At 41.9% G+C, this 23,760-nt stretch overlaps 1 protein-coding gene across 1 annotated transcript in view; it reads left to right on the top strand.

Annotated features, from left to right (window-relative positions):
- The window catches only part of LOC145396870 (zinc finger protein ubi-d4 B-like), a 636,773-nt gene that overhangs the window by 66,685 nt on the left and 546,328 nt on the right, over positions 1 to 23,760 (top strand). Inside the window, exon 4 of the mRNA XM_080270158.1 lies at positions 23,224 to 23,249. Within this exon, the coding sequence (XP_080126284.1) occupies positions 23,224 to 23,249 (26 nt within the window). The remainder of the gene's footprint in view (positions 1 to 23,223; positions 23,250 to 23,760) is intronic.

Genomic DNA, 23,760 nt, shown 5'->3' with positions numbered 1-23,760 from the left:
CAGCCGCTTGTTGAATTATCCAAAAATGTCTGTGCCAGGGGTATTAGCTTTAATAACACGCATTTTGTCAGGGGGAAAAAAAAGTTATGTTGAGGTTGAAGGAGAATACCTTGATTTAACTTTTCTACACTGATGACATGGAGCTTGCAAATTTTGTGGGTTGTAGGCACATGCTAGTAGGCATTCTGAAGGTTGAAGGAAGTGAGCTAACAGTTTGTAAAGGTTGAACCTGACTCAGTTGGTGGTAACTATTTGGCAGGTTGTGACAGCTGTGTACACATATTTGTGTACAGTCCTTTTTCTTGCTTTAGGTCCAGTATGAGATGATTAGTTTCTAAATCCATCCAGGGAAATGAGAACAACCATGACAAAAATACAGGAGTGTGAGTTTTCTTTACAGCTCTTTGATAAAGGAGGTGAGAGATGAGTTTGTGAATCTGAATTATTGGGTGACAAACAGGTAGTGGCTTGATCCAGGGGGCATACTAGTCCAGGTTTGGTGACTTAGCTGCCCAAGATCCTTTGGCCAGTGTTCATATGCTCTCTGGGTATTGTTCAGATATTATCTCTCATCTAGAGATGGAGGACTTGGGGTTTTGAGGTGGAGTGGCCTCGGATGTGTTTGAGAAAGAAGACGCTTTTCCCTTTACGTCAGAGGTTGGGGAACAGGAGTAAATTACCCCAGGTGGGTTAAGTCTAATAATTTGGGGGATAATGTGTGTGATATGAGAGGTAATGTGTGTGGTATACTGTATTACTGATATTTCACATAATTGATGTAAGTTTTAGTGAACAAGATGTAAAACCATGTATCATGTTTCATGATATTTGTTGCTTAGCCACTGTACTGTTGTCATGTGTGCGCAGATGTAGCTAACTTTTTTTTCTTCTGTTTACTTTGAAGCTGTCTATCCATTGCCAGATGTCTCAATCCCGAAAAGGGTGGCCACAAACAAATCGCTTCCATGTCTTCCTATCCAACGCCATTTAACTGCCTTGCTCCGAGCTCACACTCCCCCTATCTCATATACCACTCCACTCCATCCCTCCATCTCATCCTTGCCCTCCCCCTCCCTCTCCCCCCCTCCACCTCATTCACATACACTTTCCTTGTTAGTATCTTGCTTTCCACCCTCCCCATATGGCCAGACCACATCAGTGTGTTTCTCCTAATGCTTTCTATCACATCCACATCCACACCACAATGTTGCTTCACTTACTCATTTGTCAGTCTGTCTCTCCACGTAGCTCCACATGCTCCTCTCAAATAAGTAATTTCCACTGCTCTCACTCTTGACTTGTGTCCTTCCAAAAAGGTCCAAGCTTTGCTTCCATACGTTAGGGTTGGTATCACATTACTGTCATGCCGCGACTTTTTTACTTCCATGCTCACTTCCCTGTTCCCTATCACTGCTTTCAAAGAACTAGCATCCTTTTTTTCTTGCTGTACCTTTTCAAGCACTTCATCCTCTAAACTTCCATCCTTATTCATCACACTACCCAAGTACTGTACTTAAATGCACTCACATTTTCCATTTCCTCATCATCCAGCCTCACTGTACATTCAGTGGCCTTATTTCTCACGAAAACCATAACTTTATTCTTCTCTACATTCAACTTTAGATTCTGTTTCTTACACACCCTCACAGGCTCATTCACTGAGCCTTCCAGTTCCACTTCGTCTTCACCTAACAATACAGTATCATCTGCAAACAACAGTACAAGGAGTTTCCAAACACCTTTCTCTCATTAGGGTCGCTCCAACCTCTACTACCCTACCTTGTACCTCTTTTACAGCCTCATCCTTATACGGATTGAATAACCATGGGGACATGACACATTCCTGTTTCAGTCCAACCTTCATATAGAAAAATTCACTCAGTTCACTATCCACATGCACTGCAGCCTTAGTCCCCTCATACATACTCTTAACAGCATTCAACAATTTCCCATTTACTCCATACAATGTATGCTTAATACCTTCCACAATCCTTATCTCTCCACCCTGTCATATGCTTACTCCAAATCCATGAAGGCCACATACAACTTCTTTCCCTTCTCTAGAAGCTTTTTCACTATGGGCCTAAGAATGAATATCTGATCTACACAACCTCTTCCCTTCCTAAAACCTCCCTATTCTTCTCCAACTAATTCCTCTGTTATTTCCCTAAGTCTGTCAATAAGCATCCTACCCTATACTTTTCCTGTTACACTAAGAAGACAAATGCTCCTATGATTACCACACACTTCTTTTTCCCCTTTTCCTTTGTACAGGGGAATAATTATACCAGACTTCCAATCCTCCGGGACACTACCTTCTCCCCAGCACGTCTTCCATGTCCATTCTACTATCTCTCCCCCATTCTTCAGCGTTTCACCACACACTCAGTCACTTCCAGAGGCTCTGCCCATTTTGACTTTCTTCATTTTTCCACTACTTTCATCCTACTGATTTCTTCCTCACTTCTCACCTTCATTTTTCTCCTAGCCATTCCCCTACCACATATGCTCACTTTACTTTGAAGTCTGGGGGTAATTTTATTTTACTCAGATATGTTTTGGGTAATACCCCAAAAAAGTTCCCCAACCCTTGCTTTAGGTTGTGGTTTCGGACATTAAGACTGGGATTTGAAAGAGTATCACTCAGTCTGAAAGATTTAAGTCAGTTGACTCCTGTGTGTTGGGGTGTATGTGAGATGAATGGTTTTGGTAAGCCAGTTGAAGAGGAGTTATCAGTCTGAGTACTTGTTGATGGCTTTACTTGGGGGAGTCAGATCTATTTTAGTTTTCATTGCAGTCTAATGCAATATAATACTGTACAGTAAAAGGAACGAAAAAATCCTTTCTCATTCAAATTGCACCAAAACATCAAGGACACACCATAAAACTGTGCATAAAATAAATCAGGTTAACAACTACAGTATGCATAAAACAACTTATGTTGACTGGATGTCCTGTTTCCTCAGCAAATGAGAAAGTGGTGCCACCCATCATACATGTATCCTGTCTAAGGAGTGAGGAGAGAAGGTAAAATTCAAATCCCACCTTAAACCTGGAGAGGTATAGACAGTGAGCTTCCCCTAAATAGGAACACTCAAGCAAGCAGTGTCAGACAGTCAACAGGACAAAATGGTTATCTTAGTAAGGAAGGGATTCTTCCCTCAAGGGGATGGCAATGCATTTGGTATGTATGTCTGATTCACAGGTGGGTCACGGCAACGTCTCAGTGACGGGGTATGGCTGTGTTGACGCATGGGCGAATCACCACCACCAATTACCATAGCATGTTGGGAGCAGGATGTGTATCTCAAGCATTGGCTGTCTGTCATTTTGTTTTGTTTTTTCTTGGATGGAACAGCCTTGCTGGCCTATGGCCTTCGGTTCCTGCTTTCTTGCATAAAGAAAAAAAAAAAAAATCTCACCATGGGAATCACCACAATTGACACACATGTTGGGCCTGCAATTTTTTCAGGATAGAACCAGCTGACATGCTTAAACCGCTGGCAGTGGAAGCATCTACTAGACATTGGCATGTAAGCTCTGATCCAAAGATGGTAGTAAGCTGCCTCGAGGACATCAGGCAATATCAGTTGATCAAAAGTTTAAATCAGTGATGGTGTGTCCGGCAGGACCTGTCTGCCTTCTTGATCCTTTCAACTTTCACCTCCCCCTGGTCTGCCAGCTCCTTTTGGAGGTCCTCCTCCAAATATCCAAGGAGCTCCTTGGACAACTACTACTCAGGTTTGGTTCGGGGTGGCATGATAAGTTACCAACACTTCTTTGGAAGCCAAACTTTTGGTGGCACACATGTGAGTGCATTCATCAGCATCCTTGGCCTCAGTGGGGAGAGACCTGTCTGCCTGTGGGACAACTTTTGGAGATGACCCACAAGCCTTGACCAGGTCATGATGGACTGTAAAAGCATTCTGATTTCTGAAGGAAGCATCATTAGCCAGCTTCAAGACAAGAAACTTCCTGTGGTCTTCAAGCCCAAAGATGCCAGACATTATCTCATTGTTAAATTGAAAGTTTTCTTGGAGGACTTGGCACCTCTCCCTTGAAACTCCATCCTACCCTTGCCACTAGTAAGTTCAAGTGTCTTTATGGTCAGCAGACTGGTAGGAGTATCCTGCAAGCACTCCATGACCCCTGGAGCCTCAGGAAGGACCTACAATTTTAGAGATGAGGAAGAGTCATTAGATGGTCAACTAGATTGGCAGGGTTTGTCATCAGTAAGTTCAGGACTTTTGGAGTAACAAGAGTCAGTAGGAGGAAGAATGTGGCCAGTAGGTGACTTGTGGATCTGACCACATGCAACATGGGAACCTGAATTGAGGGGAGAATCTGTCATAAAATAAATGCAAAGCCTTGTCTTCCACCCCCCACTCCCCCTCACAGAGTCACACATGGGGAGGTAAAATAGCAAATCATAGATCACCTGACAACCCCAGGGGTAGTGGAGAGTATATGCAGGTAACCATCACATAACCACATGATAGCTATGGACCAGTGGAGTGCCAGGCCATGTGGTGCCCTCTTGATTCTAACCAAAAGTGACCAGTCAGTTGACTTGGCCAGGCCTCACCAATCTACCCTTCTTGCCAGACCAAGCACACAAAGAGGTGTGTTGCTAGCTACTTGGTGCAGTGTGCAGCATCGCTTATCCACCAGTCTACCTATTTCTTTAATATCATCGGATGTCATGCACAGCAGACGCACTGGGGGCAATATAAGTGCTCTAACATGACAAAGGCAGGGAAAATGATCATCACCTGCAGACCCTCCTACCCGGTAATGAAAGTGAATCACTTGGTCCCTGAAACTGATAGATGTCAACAGAGGCGTATTTAGGATCTTGAAACATTGGAGGCGTAGCTCAGCCCAGAAATCTTTAGATTTTCACCGGATAATTTACAAGTCATTTTAGAGTAAAATGAATATAAGATGTGAGACAGTACTGTGCTCTACCAAAAGGTTCGGGTCAGGTGCTGACTTTCACAACACACACACACACACACACACACACACACACACACACACACACACACACACACACACACACACACACACACACACACACACACACACACACACAGGAGGATGTGGATAGGATACATGATTGGAGCCGGACGTGGGAAATGAAATTTAATGTAAAGAAGTGTAAAATATTGGAAATGGGTAAAAGTACCAGGAGGCCATCACTGAATTATTTGTTGGGTAATGAATTAATCACAAAAATGAGAAAAGAGAAAGATTTGGGAGTGCTGGTCCAAGATAGTTTGTCACCAGAAAAGCACATTAACAAGATAGTTGGAGAGACTTATAAACTCTTGACTAACGTAAGAGTAGCATTTCATTATATGGATGAGGAGATGATGAAAAAATTGATGGTAGCCATGATCCGCCCCAGGTTAGAATATGCAGCGGTAGTGTGGTTCCCACACAAAAAGAAAGATATAAACAAGTTTGAGAGAATACAAAGAACAGCAACCAAGATGGTCCCCAGTCTGGCACACCTGTCATAGAGAGAGGCTGGAAAAGCTGGATTTGCCTTCCTTAGAGGAAAGGAGAAAGAGGGGAGACATGATTGCGGTGTTCAGGACCATGGTGGGAGTAGATAAAATTGACAAGGAAGAAGAAGGCTGTTTTTATGGGATAAGAGAGCAACAAGAGGACATGGAATAAAATTGAAAAAGTCAAGCTGCTTGAAGGATATCAAGAAATATAGCTTTCCTTACAGAAGTATAGACTTATGGAATAGCCTTGACAAAGAGATTGTCCAGTCTAAAAACTTAAACGAGTTTAAAGCTAAATTTGACTTATTGAGAAACAGCGACGGAAACCCACGAGCATAGCACATTCTGTGTATATCACAGTTAGGTATATTAGGTAAATACATGAGTATTTGGAATGACTTAGACGAAGAAGTGGTGCATGAGAAAAAAATTGATGTGTGTAAAGGTAGACTTGATAAATGTGGATATGGAGACAGGAGAACACGAGCATTGCTCAATTCCTGTATACTACAAATAGGTAAATACACACACACACACACACACACACATAGATATAGATATAGACAGTAACACTGGAAATGAAAGCTATCTAAATATGTTTGCAGATGATGCAAAAATACAAAGGAGAATTACTAACACAGACTCTTGTAAAGAGCTACAAGAAGATTTAAATAAACTTCATGAATGGAGTAATACATGGCAAATGGAATTCAATGTGGACAAGTGTCATGTAATCTAGTTTGATAAAAGTGGAAAAAGACCTGATTGGGATTATACGTTAGGAAATAAAACCCTACCCACATCAGAAAGAGAGAAGGATGTAGGTGTGATTATCAATAACAGACTATCTCCGGCTGACCACATAAGTGAGAAGGTACGGAACATGTATACACTGCTTGCAAATATGAGAATAGCATTCACATACATAAATGAAGACATGCTAAGAAGGATAATAACATCATTCATCAGACCAACCCTGGAGTATGCATCAATAGTCTGGAGTCCTCATCTCAAAAAACACATAGACAAGATTGAAAAAGTTCAAAGGGCCGCTACAAGATGGATACCAAGCTTAAGGGATCTAAGCAATGAAGAAAGACTAAATAAACTGAATCTACCAACACTACAGGAGAGAAGGAAAAGAGATGACATGATAATGCTATATAAATGCATATCAGGGAAGGAGAAAATAGACATAAATGATTACTTAACATATGGGGAAGCATCAGCAAGAAGACACTGCAAAAACTGCACAAGAAGAGAGGTGATAAAGATGTAAGGAAATTCAGTTTCCCAAACAGAGCAATTGATCAGTGGAATGCACTACTGAATGAAAGAGTGTGCGCCAAAACAATTCACAAATTTAAGGATATGTACGATAAATATGGTTTAAGACATGGGACAGTACGAACTTGACTCATTCCTGTAAAGATACAATTAGGTAAGAACACACACACACACACACACACACAGGCCGCCGACAGAGATGGAGTTCTTCCTGGATCATGCGGAAATAATCACTAAATCAGCGGCGAAAAAGGAGACCAGCCTATTGTGATTATGTAAATGATTGCATGAGTGGTGGTCCCATTGGTCAATAGTAAAAAAAAAAAAATGCAGATTTCAGTCAAAGATATAGTGGAAATTGAAAGATTCCATATAGCTGTACAGTGGCGGAGGGTGAAGGAGCTTTGTTTATATATGGTGAAAAGGAATTTGAGGGCTTCTCCAAAGGCAATATGGGTAAAGGAAATACTATGTTGAACCAAACAAGAGTAGCTGGAGTAGAGAAAACAGTGGAGAGGAATGTCCAGGAATTAATAAAGGTATGGGTAGTAATTAGAGAGTTACAGGAATGAACCCAAGAGCAGGAGAGAGAGATCAAAGTTCCACGAAGTAAACTGGAAAAAGTTTGCACACGCTGTGTAGAGCAAGAAAGAGAAGTCACAGAATTGAAAGTGAGTAACGAATCTGCATCAAATGAAATAAAACTGCTCAAGAGGGAGAATAAGAGGTTGGAAGAAGAAAGGGACAGGATGAAAAGTAAACTAGATGAGTATGGCTCTAAGTCAAGGATGCAAGATGAGCACATTAAGGAAATCAAGGAACAACATAAAGAGTGGAAGAAAATTCAGAAGGAGGGAAACGTAAATTTGAAAGAGATTATAGAACAACAGAGTAAGGAAAGGGTGGAGAAGGAAGTGGTTAGGGTGCTGAGAAGTAGAGAACCGTTAGTCAGGGATGTAGCAGATAGGAAGAAATGTGTAATAATTTCAGGAGTAAAAGAAAAACGTATGACAGTAAGATCAGAAAGAGAAAAAGAAGAACTGAGTAAGGTTAAAGAAATAATATCAGTAGTTATGGTGGGTAACAATGAAGTTCAAGAAGAGATTGATGAAGTGTTTAGGTTAGGAAAGTATGAGGAAGGAGGGGCGAGGCCATTGAAGGTAAAGTTTAAGTCCCAGATAATGGTAAATGAAATCATCAGTAGAACTTGGAAATTATCAGACAAAGAGGGGTTCAAAAATGTTTGGATAAGGAAAGATGCAAATGAGGAGGAAAGAGCTAAAATAAACGAGTTAATAAAGGAAGCAAAGGCAAAAAACAAACAGAGAACGAAGGAAGAGAAGACTGTTTTATTGGAGAGTTATGGATCAGAAATTGAGGAAGTGGTATCGACCTAGAGAAGGAGAGAAGAGGGTATAAAAAACAACAACAAAAATTTGAAGGTGGCATGTACTAATGTTGATGGCCTAATATCAGCTAGGTTGGAAATCAATGGGATCTTGAGAGTTCATGAACCTGATGTTATGTGCTTTGGAGAGACTAAGTTAAGAGAGGATGTTGATGTCCATATGGAAGATGATAAATACAAACTGTGGAGAAGAGACAGAAAAGAAATAATGGGAGGAGGAGTGATGATAGCAGTGAAGAACAACATAAATGTAGCTACTGTGGAAATGGGATAGGGTAGGGCTGAAGTGATAAATATGAAACTAGAAACTGGAGAGAATGGTGGGAGAGATATGGCAGTAGTATATGTTCCGCCTTAGACAAAAACATGGAATGATGATGAATACCAGGCGATGTTGTCGGACATGGCTAATTATTTATGGAAAGTGATTGAGAAAAGCGAGAATATAATTTTAATGAGGGACTTTAATTGTAAAGAGGTGAACTGGGAGGAGTGGGACTTGGGAGGCGTTGAAGATTCGTGGGGCACTATATTGTTAAATATAACAATGAACAATGTGATGACGCAGTGGGTCAAAGAAGAGACACGATATTGAGTTGAGGACACACCAGCAAGATTAGATTTACTGCTAACCAAAGAACCTGATTTAATATCTTTGTTCCATAGGAAAAAGTGATCATGTGGTCATTGAGTTCCATATGATAATAGGGAACGCGGTGCCAAGAGACGAGTTTTATAGGTAGGGAAGATACAGCTTTGGGAAAGCAAACTTTACAGGATTGAGAAAATTCTTTGAAAATGAGGATTGGAGAAAATTCAGAGAAACAGGAGAGATACAGAGGAAGTGGGAGATCTTTCTAGACCTCTATAATTCGTGAGTGGAAAATATGTGCCAAGAGTAAGGGGGAAAGAAAACAGGAAAAAGGATTGGTTTAATAGAAGGTGTGTGATAGCAAAAAAAGAGAGGGACATGGCATGGAACAACTGGAGTAAGAGAGGTAATAACAGAACAAAGGAAGAATATAAAAGAACAAGAAATGAATATACAAGATTATGTAGAGAGGAAGAAAGGAACTTTGAAAAAGGTGTTATAGATAGATTTGTCAATGGCAAATTGAAACAAAAGGAAGGAATCACCAAACTGAAAGTAGATGGAGAGGTCTATAAAGATGTGGCAATGCTAGCCAGAATAATGAACAAACGTTTCCAGTCAATTTTCACTAATGAAGGTGAGTTTGTGGAAGGGGAGGGAGTGCCTAGAAAAGTAGTGATGAAAGATATAAAAGTGGAAGTACAGGAAGTTTATAAATTACTGGAAACTCAAGATGTAAGGAAAGCCCCAGGACAAGATGGAATCTCTAATTGGGTACTGAAGGAATGCAGAGAACAACTGGCAGATAAGATCCACGGTTTAATTGTGTGTTCTCTGGAAGAGGGGAAGGTGTCTCAAGAATGGAAAAGGGCAAATGTGGTACCAATTTATAAGGGAGGAAACAAGGAAGAACCCCTGAATTATAGACCAGTGTCCCTAACCAGCATGGTCGCCAAATTGTGCAGGAGAATCCTGAAAGATAGATGGATGAAATATCTGGAAGAGATGAATATTTTGGCTGAAAGTCAGTTTGGATTCAGAAGTGGAAGGTCATGTGTTTCCAACTTGTTGAACTTTTACTCAAGAGCAATTGACGTGCTGCAGGAGAGAGACGGTTGGGTGGATTGTGTGCATTTAGATTTGAAAAAAGCCTTCGACAAGGTACCCCATAAGAGACTATTTTGGAAACTAGAGCATATAGGAGGACTGAAGGGAAACCTCATGGAATGGATGAGAAACTTTTTGAGAGACAGACAAATGAGGACAGTAATAAAGGACAGGATGTCTGGATGGAGAGAATGAGTGGAGTCCCCCGGGGGTCTTTGTTGGCACCAGTGATGTTCCTGATTTATGTTAATGATTTGGTAGATGGAGTGAACAGTTATGCAGGTCTGTTTGCTGATGATGCAAAGATCCTGAGGAAGGTAGAGACAGTGGAGGGCTGTAAAATGCTGCAAGAGGATCTGGATAGGATACATGATTGGAACCAGAAGTGGGAAATGAAATTCAATGCAAAGAAATGTAAAATATTGGAAATGGGTAAAAGTACCAAGAGGCTATCACTGAATTATTTGATGGGTAATGGACCTATCACAAAAGCAAGAGAAGAGAAAGATTTGGGAGTGCTAGTCCAGGGTAGTTTGTCTCCTGAAAAACATATTACCAAGACAGTCAGAGAGATGTGTAAACCTTTGACTAACATAAGAGTAGCATTTCATTACGTGGGTGAGGAGATGATATAATAAAAATAAATAAATAATTTGGTTTTACGCCAGGTATCCCCGAAGGGCTAAGGCGTTGCCCCTGGGTAGAAGACTTTGGACTGGAGCGTGTAGCATTTTATGACCGGATGCCCTTCCTGATGTCTACCAATGACCCTTGGGTGGATTCGATCCTCCGACCCTTCGGTCAGAGCGGAGCGCTCTAACCCACTGAGCCACAGCTGCTAAAAATTAATAGTGGCCATGATCCACCCCAGGTTAGAATATGGAGCAGTAGTGTGGTCCTCACACAAAAAGAAAGATATAAACAAGATTGAGAAAATATAAATGACAGCAACTAAGATGGTCCCCAATCCGGCAGATCTGTCGTACAGACTATTCTATTCTATTCTATGTACCTAGGCTGCTTCCCCCAAGGAAAGGGAGGTAGCTGAGACAGGACGACACACTCCCCATTTACTCATCCATTCAAACACATTCATTCGCATCTTAGCCCCAAAGGGGAGAAGGGACAGATCCTCACCTCACCATACCGCGCAAGGGTCAACTGCGCAGTGCAATCAGTGACATCCGCAGCAGGGCCAGACAGCAGAGCTTGTATTACCCCTGCCACATCATAATAGACCCATCCCCTTACCCGCATCTGACCTGACTAGCTGATCAGACCAAATGCGGGAGAATATCCCCTCAGGGCTGCGTCATCATTTATTCATTCACAATTTCTCTCCATTTATTTCTGTCACACACAGCCACTCTTCCTTGCTCAACAGACATCCCTCTCGCATCCAGCGCTCTCTTCACACTGTCCATCCATTCTGTTCGTGGTCTTCCTCTCAGCCTTACACCTCTCACATCAGATCAGGTTATCTTTTTCACCAGTTGCTCATTATCCATTCTCTCCATATGCCCAAACCATCGCAACACCCTCTGCTCATCTCTACCAGCCATCTCCCGAACAACTCCAGTTCTCCTTCGCACTTCATCATTTCGCACTTGATCCATACGTGTCACTCCACAGACACTTCATCTCCATTACATTCAAACTTTTCCTCTCTGCTACACCCATATTCCATGTTTCAGCCCCATATAACGCAGTTGGTACCACAACACCCTCATACAGCCTTCTCTTTACATCCATTCTAAGCGAATGACATCTAAACACTTTTCATTCCTCCCAGCACCTTACCTACTTCATTCATTCTAAACTTTACTTCTGCATCTATTCTTCCATCCACAGCAACATGTGACCTCAAATATTTAAAACACTCTACCTCCTCAAGCAACTCACCATTCAGAACTATATTCATCCCTCTACCATCTACCAACCTCGTACACTTCATTGCTTTACTCTTATTCTCATTTACTTTCAATTTCCTCCTTTCACACACCCTCCCAAACTCCTCTACCAACTGTCTCAATCTCTCCTCTGAATCAGCCACCAGTGCAGTATCATCTGCAAACAGCAGCTGCTTCAGATTCCACTCTCCACCATCAACATTCACCAGACTCAGACCTCCACCTAAAACTCTTGCATTCATCTCCCTTATAACACCATCCATATAAATATTAACAACCAAGGCAACATCACACATTCCTGCCGCAGCCCCACTCTCAATGGAAACCAGTCACTCACAGCATTTCCCACTCTTACACACGCTCTACTATTTACATAAAACCTTTTCACCCCTTTTAGTAACCTACTATCAAGTCCATACAATCTTTAAACAGTCCACAAAGCGTCCCTATCAATTCTATCATACTATCTATCTGTCTGTCTATTGCCAGACGCCATAATCTCGTAAGGGGTGGCCATTTGACTTTGAGTTAGTTGTTTTACTGGGAGGGGCACTAACCCTCCACCAACCCACTTGTTGACACGTAGGGAGCACGTATGGTTTGGTTATATGGTTACCACCCAGCATTGTAAATGGTTTCTTGGCTTACAGGAAACCATTTGGCTTGTCACTCAATGTAAAGCCACCTGTAAAGGAAAGAAAAGCAATAAGAAGTGACAGGAAAGATGGGAGAAATAGGAAGAGAGGAGGACAGGCACAGAAAAAGAATGATAAAGGCTAAGCAAGAAGTAGGCAGCACTACAACAAGTGAGTGGATGATGGTCGCCACCACCTACCACAGATTCTATCATACGCTTTCTCTAAATCCATGAATGCCTAAAAAACACATCCTTGCCTTTCGCTGAATACTTTTCACACACTTGTCTCACAGCGAACACTTGATCCACGCATCCCCTCCCACTCCCAAAGCCACACTGCTCATCACCAATCACTCCCTCTGTACCCTCTCTAACTCTCATAATTAACACTCTACCATACACCTTACCTACAACACTCAACAGACTTATACCCTTAAAGCTAGTACATTCATACTTATCACCCTTGCCTTTATACAAGGAGACCACACAAGCACTTCCCAGTCAACTGGCACCATACCTTTCACAAAGCACACATTCAACAATCTTACTAACCAGTCAACAAAAGTCACTCCACCACCCTTCAGGCATTCCACAGCACACCCATCCATACCTGCAGCTTTCCCTGTTTTCATCTCCTTAACTGCCTTCTCCACTTCCTCCTTTGTGATCAAAGAATCATTCAACTCTCCCAACACATTTATTCCTTGCACCCTTCCATCCGCCACAATCTCAGCCACCCTTTCCTCCTCTACATTTAACAATCTTTCAAAATACTCTGCCCATCTGTTCCTTACTGCGTCCATCTCAATTAACATCCTTCCATCCTCTGCTTTTACTCGCTCTTACTTCCCAGACTCTCCCTTTCGCACCCTTTTAACCTCCTTTCAGAACATTTTCTTATTCTGTTGAAAATTCTTAGTCAGCCGCCTACCCCACCTCTCATCTGCTGCCACTTTAGCATCACGAACAGTCCTTCTCGCCCTATTCCTCTTTTCCTTATAACTCTCATATGACACCTTATCCTTCCTCTGCAGCCACACTTCATATGCACGTCTCTTCTCAGCCACGCCATACTTACTTCCTTACACCACCATTCACTTCCTTTTCTTACACCACCACCCACACATCTCACACCACATACCTCTTCTGCATGCCCCACCACCACACTCTTAAACAACTGCCATTCCTTCTCCACACTGCCATTTTCCTGATCTTTCACTGTGTTTCACTCATCTTTCAGTTTCTCCTGATACTCTATCATTTTCTCTCTTTTATCCAACTCACTTTCAAAACCTTCCTGCCACACCTAACCCTCCTAGCTCACACCCATCTCTTACCTACTCTTAACTTTCCCTCCACCAGGTAGTGGCCAGACATACCTCCACCCTCCCCTCTCAGGACTGTCACATCCAACAATCTTCCTATTACATTTCTAGACACACCCACACAGTCCATCAATGCTTTATCCATAACCATTCCACCTTCCTGTCTCACCCATGTATACTTATAAATACCTTTCTTTTCAAACAGCGTATTTCCAATCACCATCTCTTACTCAACACACATCACTATCATTCAATCCCCATTTTCATTTCTTCCAGGCACACCATCCATACCAACAACACCTTCAACTGCTACATTTCCCACTCTAGCATTAAGATCTCCCATCATTACCACATTCACATTCGCTCCAAAACTCTGCAGACACTCATCAACATCATTCCAGAAAGACTTCCTCTCTTCTTCATCCCTTTCACTGCCAGGCCCATATGCACTCACAAACTCCCTCAACCCATGTTCAAACTTCACTTTCACTCACATCAGTCTCGATGACACCTCCTTCCATTCAGTCACACACTGCTGTACTTCCGGACTCACTAACAAGGCCACATCTTCTCTTTCCCTTCCTCTATCAACACCTTACAATCTATCATTCACACTTCCAAACATAGACTCACCCTTCCCTTTCATCTTCGTTTCACTCAGAGCTGACACATCCAACTTTCTTCTCACAAACATTCTCCCAATCTCCCCCCTTTTAGCCTCAATCATACTACATCCATGCACATTCATTGACCCAATCTTCAGGGTACGGAGATAACTCAATCCCCCATCCCTTTCTCTGGCCTGTCTCTTTTTAGGAACTAAAAAACAGAGGAGGGGGTCCCTAGTCCCCTCACCCCACCCCTTTTAGTCACCTTTTACGACAAGCAGGGAATACGGTGTTAGTATTCTTCCTAACACAACCTGACCGCAAAGTAGTAGTACCACCCCATAGTGCGGCCAGATTGTGTCCACCCCACCACAGGGGGGCAAATGTGGTACCAATTTATAAGGGAGGAAACAAGGAAGATCCCTTGTTTCGTCCCTTATATATTTTCCAGCCTCTGTCTGTTGTACAGACAGAGGCTGGAAAAGCTTAATTTGCCTTCCTTAGAGGAAAGGAGAGAGAGGGGCGACAACATTGCAGTGTTCAGGACCATGATGGGAGTAGATAAAATTGACAGAGAAGATCTGTTTTTATGGGATAAGAGAGTAATAAGAGGACACGTAATGAAATTGAAGAAGCCAAGCTGCTTGAAAGATATCAAGAAATATAGTTTTCCTTATACATGTATAGACCTGTGGAATAACCTGTACAAAGAGATCATCCAGTCTAAAAACTTAAACGAGTTTAAAGCAGAATTTGAGTTACTGAGAAACAGAGATGGGACCCCACGAGCATAGCTCATTTCCTTTATATCACAATTAGGTAAATAAAATTAGGTAAATACACACACACACACACACACATTAACTAACTAACTAGTCATCTTTGAATGGCATTATTGGCACACTAATATGCATAGGGGAAATCATACATAACATGCACAAATAATGGGTCGATTTTATTCTTCTAAGTAATTAAAAGTGGCACTGACTGAGTAGACTTTTTTTTCCAGTAGGAAGATGGAGGAGTTTACTTTGTAAATAATATTAATATTGCAATATCATAGTGAGTACAGGCTAGCTAGACCAGTGGTTCTGAAACTGGTGTGCCTTGGAATTATTCTTATATGATGATTGATTTACGTAGCCATAATCAAAAGTGTACCTTAATACTTGGTGTGCCTTGTGTGACAAAAACGTTTGAGAACCACTGAGCTAGACTGGCTACTGGCTAGCTGACTAAAGAGCCCTGTGCTTCAGCGACCTGAGCTTATAGACAATGTAGAGGCAGTGGCATTCTACTGTCCTGACTTATCTGCTGCTACAACAACAGCAGGAAGTAACTCTTCCTCCACCTTTTCTAGCCTTGCAGGCTGCATCTCATTGCCATGGTCCCCTTTCTTTTTGAAAAAGCTTCTTTTATCCCTAGCATCAGGTCTTCCTAGCTACCACCAGATGTCAACAAGTCCTGTAACCTGTATGCTCTCTCTCTCTCTCTCTCTCTCTCTTTCTCACATGCGTGCATCGGCTGGCACCACTGTGTGACTGATGGCCGACTGGCAAGTGGCTGTGAATACGTGATAGGAACGAATGTGAACCGGATGGGATCAAACCGAATGTTTTCCATATGAGATCTATCAGTTCTAGTACTAAGAACAAATATTAAAATTTTGTGTTGGCCTCAGCTGGGGCTATTTTTATTTTTGTAAAAAAAAAAAAACTATTTGAGATCTGGGGCTATTCAAAGAACATTTTGGGCTATAGCCCCCAATGCCCAGGTCTAACTACACCAATGGATGTCAATCCTATTGAGTCAGCCATGCTACCAAAATAGTGGACACTACTGATCATGCTTTAATCCCCATCACCACAGCAAGATAGGCCCCAGTAGTGGGACCACTCTCATGTGAAATGTCAGTTAAAATGAGAAATTTCTAGCACATTCAAGTGGAAAAATCACTATATTCTGTTAAGTGATGTACTTTTTGATGAAGAAAAGAGAGACATTAGGAACATAAATAAAACACCTGTCTTGCTAGCTGCATGTCACAAGAGGTTGGACATCTGGAGGTTTTGTATTCTTGGTGTTGGCCTTGAGAAATAATTAAATGGGAGAGAAAGGACACAGTACTATAGATTAGCCACAGTGAGAGTTTCAGAGCATCATGGTAGGTGTCCCTGAGTGCTATGTGATGCATCATACTGACAGTTGTCGTGGATGAAGTGCCTCAAAACATATTAACTGTGACTAGCCTTCTATGTGATGTTCACGTTGTGTCCGTTCTAAGAAAATAAAGTGAAATGGAATGGCAACAGAAAAACTTTGAAAAGGAGCATCATGTTAGGTGTCCCTGGAGTGCAATGCGATACATCACTGTAACTTGTACTGAGGGTGTGGTATACTAGAATGTAGGTATGATTTGCATTCTGATCCATGTGACACTCTTAAGAGCAGGAGGGGAAGCCCAAATGGAAAATTTCCTACCCCTACCTACCCCCCACAGCCAAGGTCATGCCGATGACCAATGGGTGTGTAAAGTTGCCAGGGGCAAACTGTTATGACATACCCTCCAGCAAAGGAGGTTAGTCCAGAAATAGCCCACCTCTCATGGAACTTCTGAATGAGCAATGGAGGTTGGTTCCCTAATAGTTTGCCTCTTGCCAGATACATTTTCCATCAGTCCTGGGCTGTTGAATTGATTTGAGGGAAACTGAATTGTCTCAGTTTTAACATTAAAGGAATCCTAGACACTGTAGAAAACACAGAAAGTGTGACTCAGCACAGGGTGTTACAGGGGAACCAAGAGGGACTGGGAAGAAAGCTGTGGAGAAACCATGTCTGGTGCTTATTTCCCCAGAAGAGAGAGAAATTGAGGGGATGGAAGGAGCACTTTGGGTTTGTTGAATGTAGAGAGTGAGAGCAGTGTGAGTTTAAGTGGTTGGGGAATGGCTGGGAGAAGAAGAGATGAGAGGAGGGAGGAAGAGATCAGTAGGGCGGAAGTAGTGGAAGCGATGAAGAAGATTAAGTTGGGAAAGGCCCCAGGAATTGATGGAGTGTGTGGTGAAATGCTTAGGTATGGGGGTGAGATTGTTGTGGAGTGGATATGGAAGTTGTGTAGATTGGCTTGGGAAGAGGGAAGGGTTCCGGAGGATTGGAAATCAGGTATAATTGTTCCTTTATACAAAGGACAAGGGGAGAGAGAAGTATGTGGTAACCATAGGGGTATTTGCCTTCTTAGTGTGACTGGTAAAATATATGGTAGAATACTCATTGATTGGGTTAGGCATATGACAGAAGAGCTAGTTGGAGAAGAACAAGGGGGATTTAGGAAGGGAAAAGGGTGTGTAGATCAGATATTTGTTCTAAGATATTTAGTGGAGAAGTATCTAGAGAAGGGAAAGAAAGTGTATGCTGCCTTCATGGACTTGGAGAAAGCTTATGACAGAATAGATAGGCAAGGTATGTGGAAGGTATTAAGAATATATGGAGTGGAGGGGAAATTGTTGAATGCTGTGAAGAGTATGTACGAAGGAGCTAGGGCTACGGTGCGAGTGGATGGTGAGCTGAGTGAGTTCTTTGATCTCAATGTGGGACTGAAACAGGGTTGTGTGATGTCTCCATGGCTGTTTAATATATACTTGGATGGGGTTGTAAAGGAGGTGCAGGGTAGGACAGTGGGTTTGGGGGTGGCTCTAATGAATGAGGGTGAGGTTTGGAAGCTTCCAGTGTTGCTGTTTGCTGATGATACAGTATTGTTGAGTGAAGATGAATGTGAGTTGCAAGGTTTGGTGAATGAATTTGGGACAGTGTGTAGGAGAAGGAAGCTGAAAGTTAATGTAAACAAAAGTAAAGTTATGGTGTTTGAGAGGATTGAAGTCACAGAGTGTGCAGTGAGGTTGGATGGTGAGGATATGGAGAAAGTGAGTGCATTCAAGTACTTGGGTAGTGTGATGAGTAAGGATGGAACTTTGGAGGATGAAGTGCGTGAAAGGGTACAGCAGGGAAGGAAGGTTGTTGGTACACTGAAAGCAGTGATGAGAAATAGGGAGGTGAGTATGGAAGTTAAGAAGTCACTGCATGATTGTATTGTGATCCCTACCCTGACGTATGGAAGCGAGGCGTGGACCTTGCAAGAGGGGAACAAGTCAAGAGTGAGAGCAGTGGAAATGAGTTACTTGAAAGGAGCATGTGGAGTGACATGGAGGGACAGGTTGACGAATGAAGAAGTGAAGGAACGTTGTGGGGTGGATGTGGATGTGGTTCAGAAGATTAGGAGAAATTCACTGAGGTGGTTTGGACATGTGAAGAGAATGGAGAAGACTGACTAAGAGGGTGTATGTAGGTGAGTTGGAGGGAGGGAGAGGGAGAGGTAGACCGAGGATGAGGTGGAGGGATGGAGTTGAGAGGTATATGAGGGAGGGGAGGGTGAGTTGGGGGGAGGGTAGCCAAATGGTGTGTGACAGAGCGACTTGGAGGCGTTTTGTCTGCGGCCACCCTTTGCGGGATTAGGGCGTCGGGCTATAGATAGATAGATAGATAGATAGATTCAGTCAAGGTAAAACAATCCAGAGGGCACACCAAAACCCTGATGTGAGCATCAGAACTCTCATCCTCCAAGAGAAAGACACAGTAAACTCCTTAATCAGAGTAAATACAGTAATAATAAAAATAAGCGAAACTGTTGTTGTATCATTAGAGTTGTTTATGTGTCTATAAATAAGGCAGCAAAATTTATGAATGAGGTGGTAGGTAGGGGCACTCACCATCCACTCACTCGATGCAGTGCTGCTCTTGGGTGGTTGCCCTTTTCTCTCTTCCTTCTTTCTTTCATTCCTTCCAATATGTCATTCTTTCCTTCATTCTTTCCTCTTCCTTCTGTCTGCGAGTGTCTCTATTCTGAGTGACAAGCCAAATGATTTCTTGAATACCAGGAAACTGCTTTCTGTGCTGTCTGGGAACCATGTAACCAAAATGTGGTGCTTGGTGGTTCAGTGGGTAATTAAGGTGCTCCAACCGGACTGAGAGTGTGTCGGTTCATATTCAAGGGGTGGTTGAGGTTTATTGCTCACGTAATGCCACTCAGGGATGAGTGAGGCTGGTCATTCTCATTTTCAATGTCAGGACCAACTTGCCTAGCCATGGGCTCCTATGCTTCTCATGGCTCAACACAGGTTTAGATGATGGATGAATGGATGGACAGATGTCGTACTCACCAGCTCTGAAGTAGTGGTGAGCTAGTGTTAGGTGGCAGGGGGTAGGTGGTTAGCATTCAAGATTGTCATTGTTGGGGTCAGCCACATTGATCCTGGACTCTGAGTCATCTTGCTGGTGAAAGGTCTCATGTTGATGGTATAGTGGGTGGCAGGAATGTAGGGAAGCAGTGCATTGAGATCTAACACCTTACTAGGGTTAATAGATCAACAGCAATGATTAACAATTTTGCCACAGCAGAAGCTCCTGGCAAACCGAGATCAATACCATCCATGAGTTTGAGTTGGGGTGGCTGCATGCTGATTGGCTGAGGCAGGGAGCTCAACCAATCTCATGCCTCATTGGCTGTGAGGTGATGGTTCATTGGACCCTCTTCCACCCCTGTGGAAGTATGGTTGGTTGTGGCAACTTAAAAACAGAAGCATCACATGCTAGGGATACAAACATTAGAGTTTTGACCATGCATGAAGGTCCAGTATCAATTTCTTTGGGACAGAAAGATACAATCTATGCCACGGGATCACGCTGATGCTTGTAACTCAATTTTGCCGTTGTGGTTGATTGACCCTTCTTCCACAGGGTGCCTCATCTGGAGTGATGCTGAAGTGAATAATCATATGGGGTGCTTTTTGTGCAAAGATCTTTAGGGAACTACAGTCCAGTGAAATGCCATAGAGTGTAGCCACTTACGTGAGAAAATTCTTTGGATGTTACTTATTATCTGACTACTCCTTGAGCTGCTTCTGCCTATAGAAAGAGATAGGAGTAGTTCACAGGTGGGTTGTGTCACTGAGTGTGAGCAGGCTTTCCTCAAAAAAAAAATAAATAAAAAAAAAAAAAATAATAATAATAATAATAACTGCCAAATTTGAAAGGATGATAAGAGGGAAATCAGTAGTAAGACAGGTTGTACCAGTTGAGTGCCAAGAGAATACTGTATGTTAAAAACAAGAAACAGTGCCAAGGCACAGCAAACCCGTCCCTGACAGTCATTTTAGTGCTGATGTGTAAACAAAACAGGATATCTAATCCAAGATGTCACATATCAGATTTGGAGTAAATTGAGTGAAAATTGATAATTTTATGCCCATTTAAAATACAGTAAGACCTCATTATAACTGACTAATTGGGGCCCAAGCCAGTCCAAAAAATGCGAAATTCCGATAAAAGCGACATGCGACTTCCCCTGCTAACCCGGACTTTTTTCGATATATCAGACATTAGTCTGGATTGAATGAACGGTTTTTAAACTGTTTTGACTACCATAGCGGTACTGTACTGTGTTATAACTTCACTACATTAATCAAATAGTATAATATATGTAATAATACAGTACTGTACACTGATAAACATGGCTTTTATTTACCATATTGTGGTGAACATACCTGAAGTGGTCAAGCAGGCCGGACTGCTTCTGGCTTTATCGGACTTTTTCCGATATACTGTATAGGAATTTAGTCCAGTAGCTCCTCGAGTCTGATAAGAGCAAATTCCGGTCTACTGAAGTCCGTTATATCGAGGTTTTACTGTATTAGGCCCGAACCCCCTACCGGTAATTGGAGGGTGACCCTCCTGATGTAGTGAGGCATGTTATAGGATGCTGATGTAAAAGATGCACATTTAGGTTTTGGTTTTACTTCGATATGACGAGTTTGAAAAAAGTGATGGTAAAAAAAAGAAAAATAATAAAAATAATAATTTCTTAACATTTTTTGGGCCTACAGCCTGGGCCTTGGCCTAATTTGGCAAAATATTTAATCAGGTGATCAGAAGGTCATAGCCTATCATCCCTGTAATTTTAGTCAGTATTGCACAGGCAGTTTTTGCATAAAATTGTTAACAGACAGACAGACAGACAATCTATCTATCTGAGGGAAAACAATACCTGTCCCTGAGCCCCTCCGGGGTGGGGACGGGTAAACAGACTTCGATAAAGCAGAACAAACAGACAAAGCTATGACATGGTGGTGCAGGTGCTTAGTCCAGATGAATATAAAATCAGACAAGTGAACATCACATTGTGGTTATTGTATGCAACTGTGCTGGAACACACAAGTCTATCCGTGAGGTGGTTCTCAGGTTTATAGGTGTCTTGCCAATAGTTTTTTATCAGAGTCTCCTCTGCTGAGTGATTTAAAGAACAGGAAGCCTGTTCTAGATCCAGCATGAGATTAACATGGAGATAATACAACTGGAGAGGCCAGCAAATTAGTCTTCATTGATCTTTTACAGGACCCATCAACTTGTCATAAAAAACCACCACTAATACCATCATATTAGTGTTGAATGAAAGTTCCAGCATGTATTCAGTTTGGATGGCGAGTTTTAGAGCCAAAGTGGTGATGTATGAAAATGTGTAAAATGTAGGATTGCTGCACATCAGGGAATGGATTTTTCAGTCTTTGTCCAGATTTAAACACAAAAAAGTTCCAAAGTCCTTCATTTTCATCATTACAACTATAGAAGGTTTTGTAACCAGTTGAACCCCACCAGATCAATGATATGTTTTTCCTTATATAATTTTGCTACCTACAGACAGTTTTATACAGTTCAAGGGAGATTACTGGTTGTGGAGGGCTTGATAAAGAAAATGGCTAACCCCTTCAGTTTGAAAAGTCGCAGATAGCAAAATTAAACTGAAAGTTGAAGGGGGTTAATGACAGTATTGCAGTTCACATTGGATGCTTAACTATACTTGTCATTATTATGAAGTGCTTACCCATTCATCCATGTTAATGCCTGAGGATTTTATTCATCATTGAAAGCTGCAGGGATCAGGACATTGTTATCAATCCCTTCTGTTTAGGATATGTTCTGTACTTTATTCTGGATAATAATGGATGCTTATATTTGTCTTGGAAAGTATCTCCTTGGGCTGCTAGGGGTTAAATACAGTATCAGGTCCCTAACTACTGTTTTGCAGTTTTCCTGATTAAAATGACTCCATCATTTCATTCCAACTAACATGTTTTTGGCTTTGAATGAGTTATAAGAGCCCTTGAGTGCCAGTACTGTCACCATTACCATGATTTTGACACCTTAAAGTATTATGTTCCAGCTAACATTAGCCATTTTAATTCAGTCAAGAGTGAATCATAAGAGCTTGAGAGTCTTCATACTGTCATCATTGGCTCTCAGTATTGGGGCAAATCTAGTATTTTATTTCAGGTAATGATTTTATTCATCTGAAAATGAGTAATAAGAGCTTGAGAGTTTAAAGCAGGGGTGGGGAACGTCTGGCCTTCTTGCCGTATAAGGCCCGCAAGACCATTTGATCAGGCCTGCAAGGCAATTCATAAATGCAATTTCATGAACTCCTGAACGAATATATAAATGTATGTATTATGTACTGGGCTATGGTTGATTTTAAGTCGATAATTTTGTATGGCCTGCGAATGATGTTAAAACTATCCTAATGGTCCTTAATAGGAGAAAGGCTCCCCACCCCTGGTTCAAAGAAGGTTGCCATTACTGTCTCTTTATTAGGACAGCTCTATTATTTTAATCCACCTGATGTATGATGAATAAATTCAGCTGAGTGAGTCATGTGAGCCTGAGAGTGGTAATTTTAGTAATGCAGTTGATATCAGATGTTTAATGACTGCACTCTTTCTCCCACTTTTAGCACTGGCTGTTGAAAAAGGTATACAGGTGCAAAGACTCAGTACAGTGAGCATGTACATGTAAACAAGAGACAAGCATGTGTGTGTGTGTGTGTGTGTGTGTGTGTGTGTGTGTGTGTGTGTGTGTGTGTGTATGTATGTACATAAGTGCATGTATTTACCTAATTGTATTATATAGGATTTTAGCTAAGCTTGTGTTGTCCTGTCTCTTTTCTACAAGTATTTATTATCCAATCTAGATTTAAATGTGTGTGTGTGTGTGTGTGTGTGTGTGTGTGTGTGTGTGTGTGTGTGTGTGTGTGTGTGTGTGTGTGTATACAGGACTTTGGAGCATGAGGAGAAAATCAGTTGCCATGATGTAGAATTGGTGTTATTTTACTGACATATTGTATATCATTTTTTGGTGCCACCAGGATGACCTCGTTCAGATTTAAAGATTGCTTTTGTAGTGAAGGGGTTAGAAACAATTCCCATTAATCCCTTAAGTCCTTTTGGATCTTTTCTGTTAAACAGTTGCAAGTACCAGATGATTTTGCTCA

Source organism: Coenobita brevimanus, chromosome 39 (assembly GCF_032717465.1).
Source record: "Coenobita brevimanus isolate Jiangsu-jjx chromosome 39, ASM3271746v2, whole genome shotgun sequence".
Classification (NCBI taxonomy): domain Eukaryota; kingdom Metazoa; phylum Arthropoda; class Malacostraca; order Decapoda; family Coenobitidae; genus Coenobita; species Coenobita brevimanus.
Note: the sequence above shows the minus strand (reverse complement) of the source record. Positions and strands in the feature narration are given on the sequence as shown.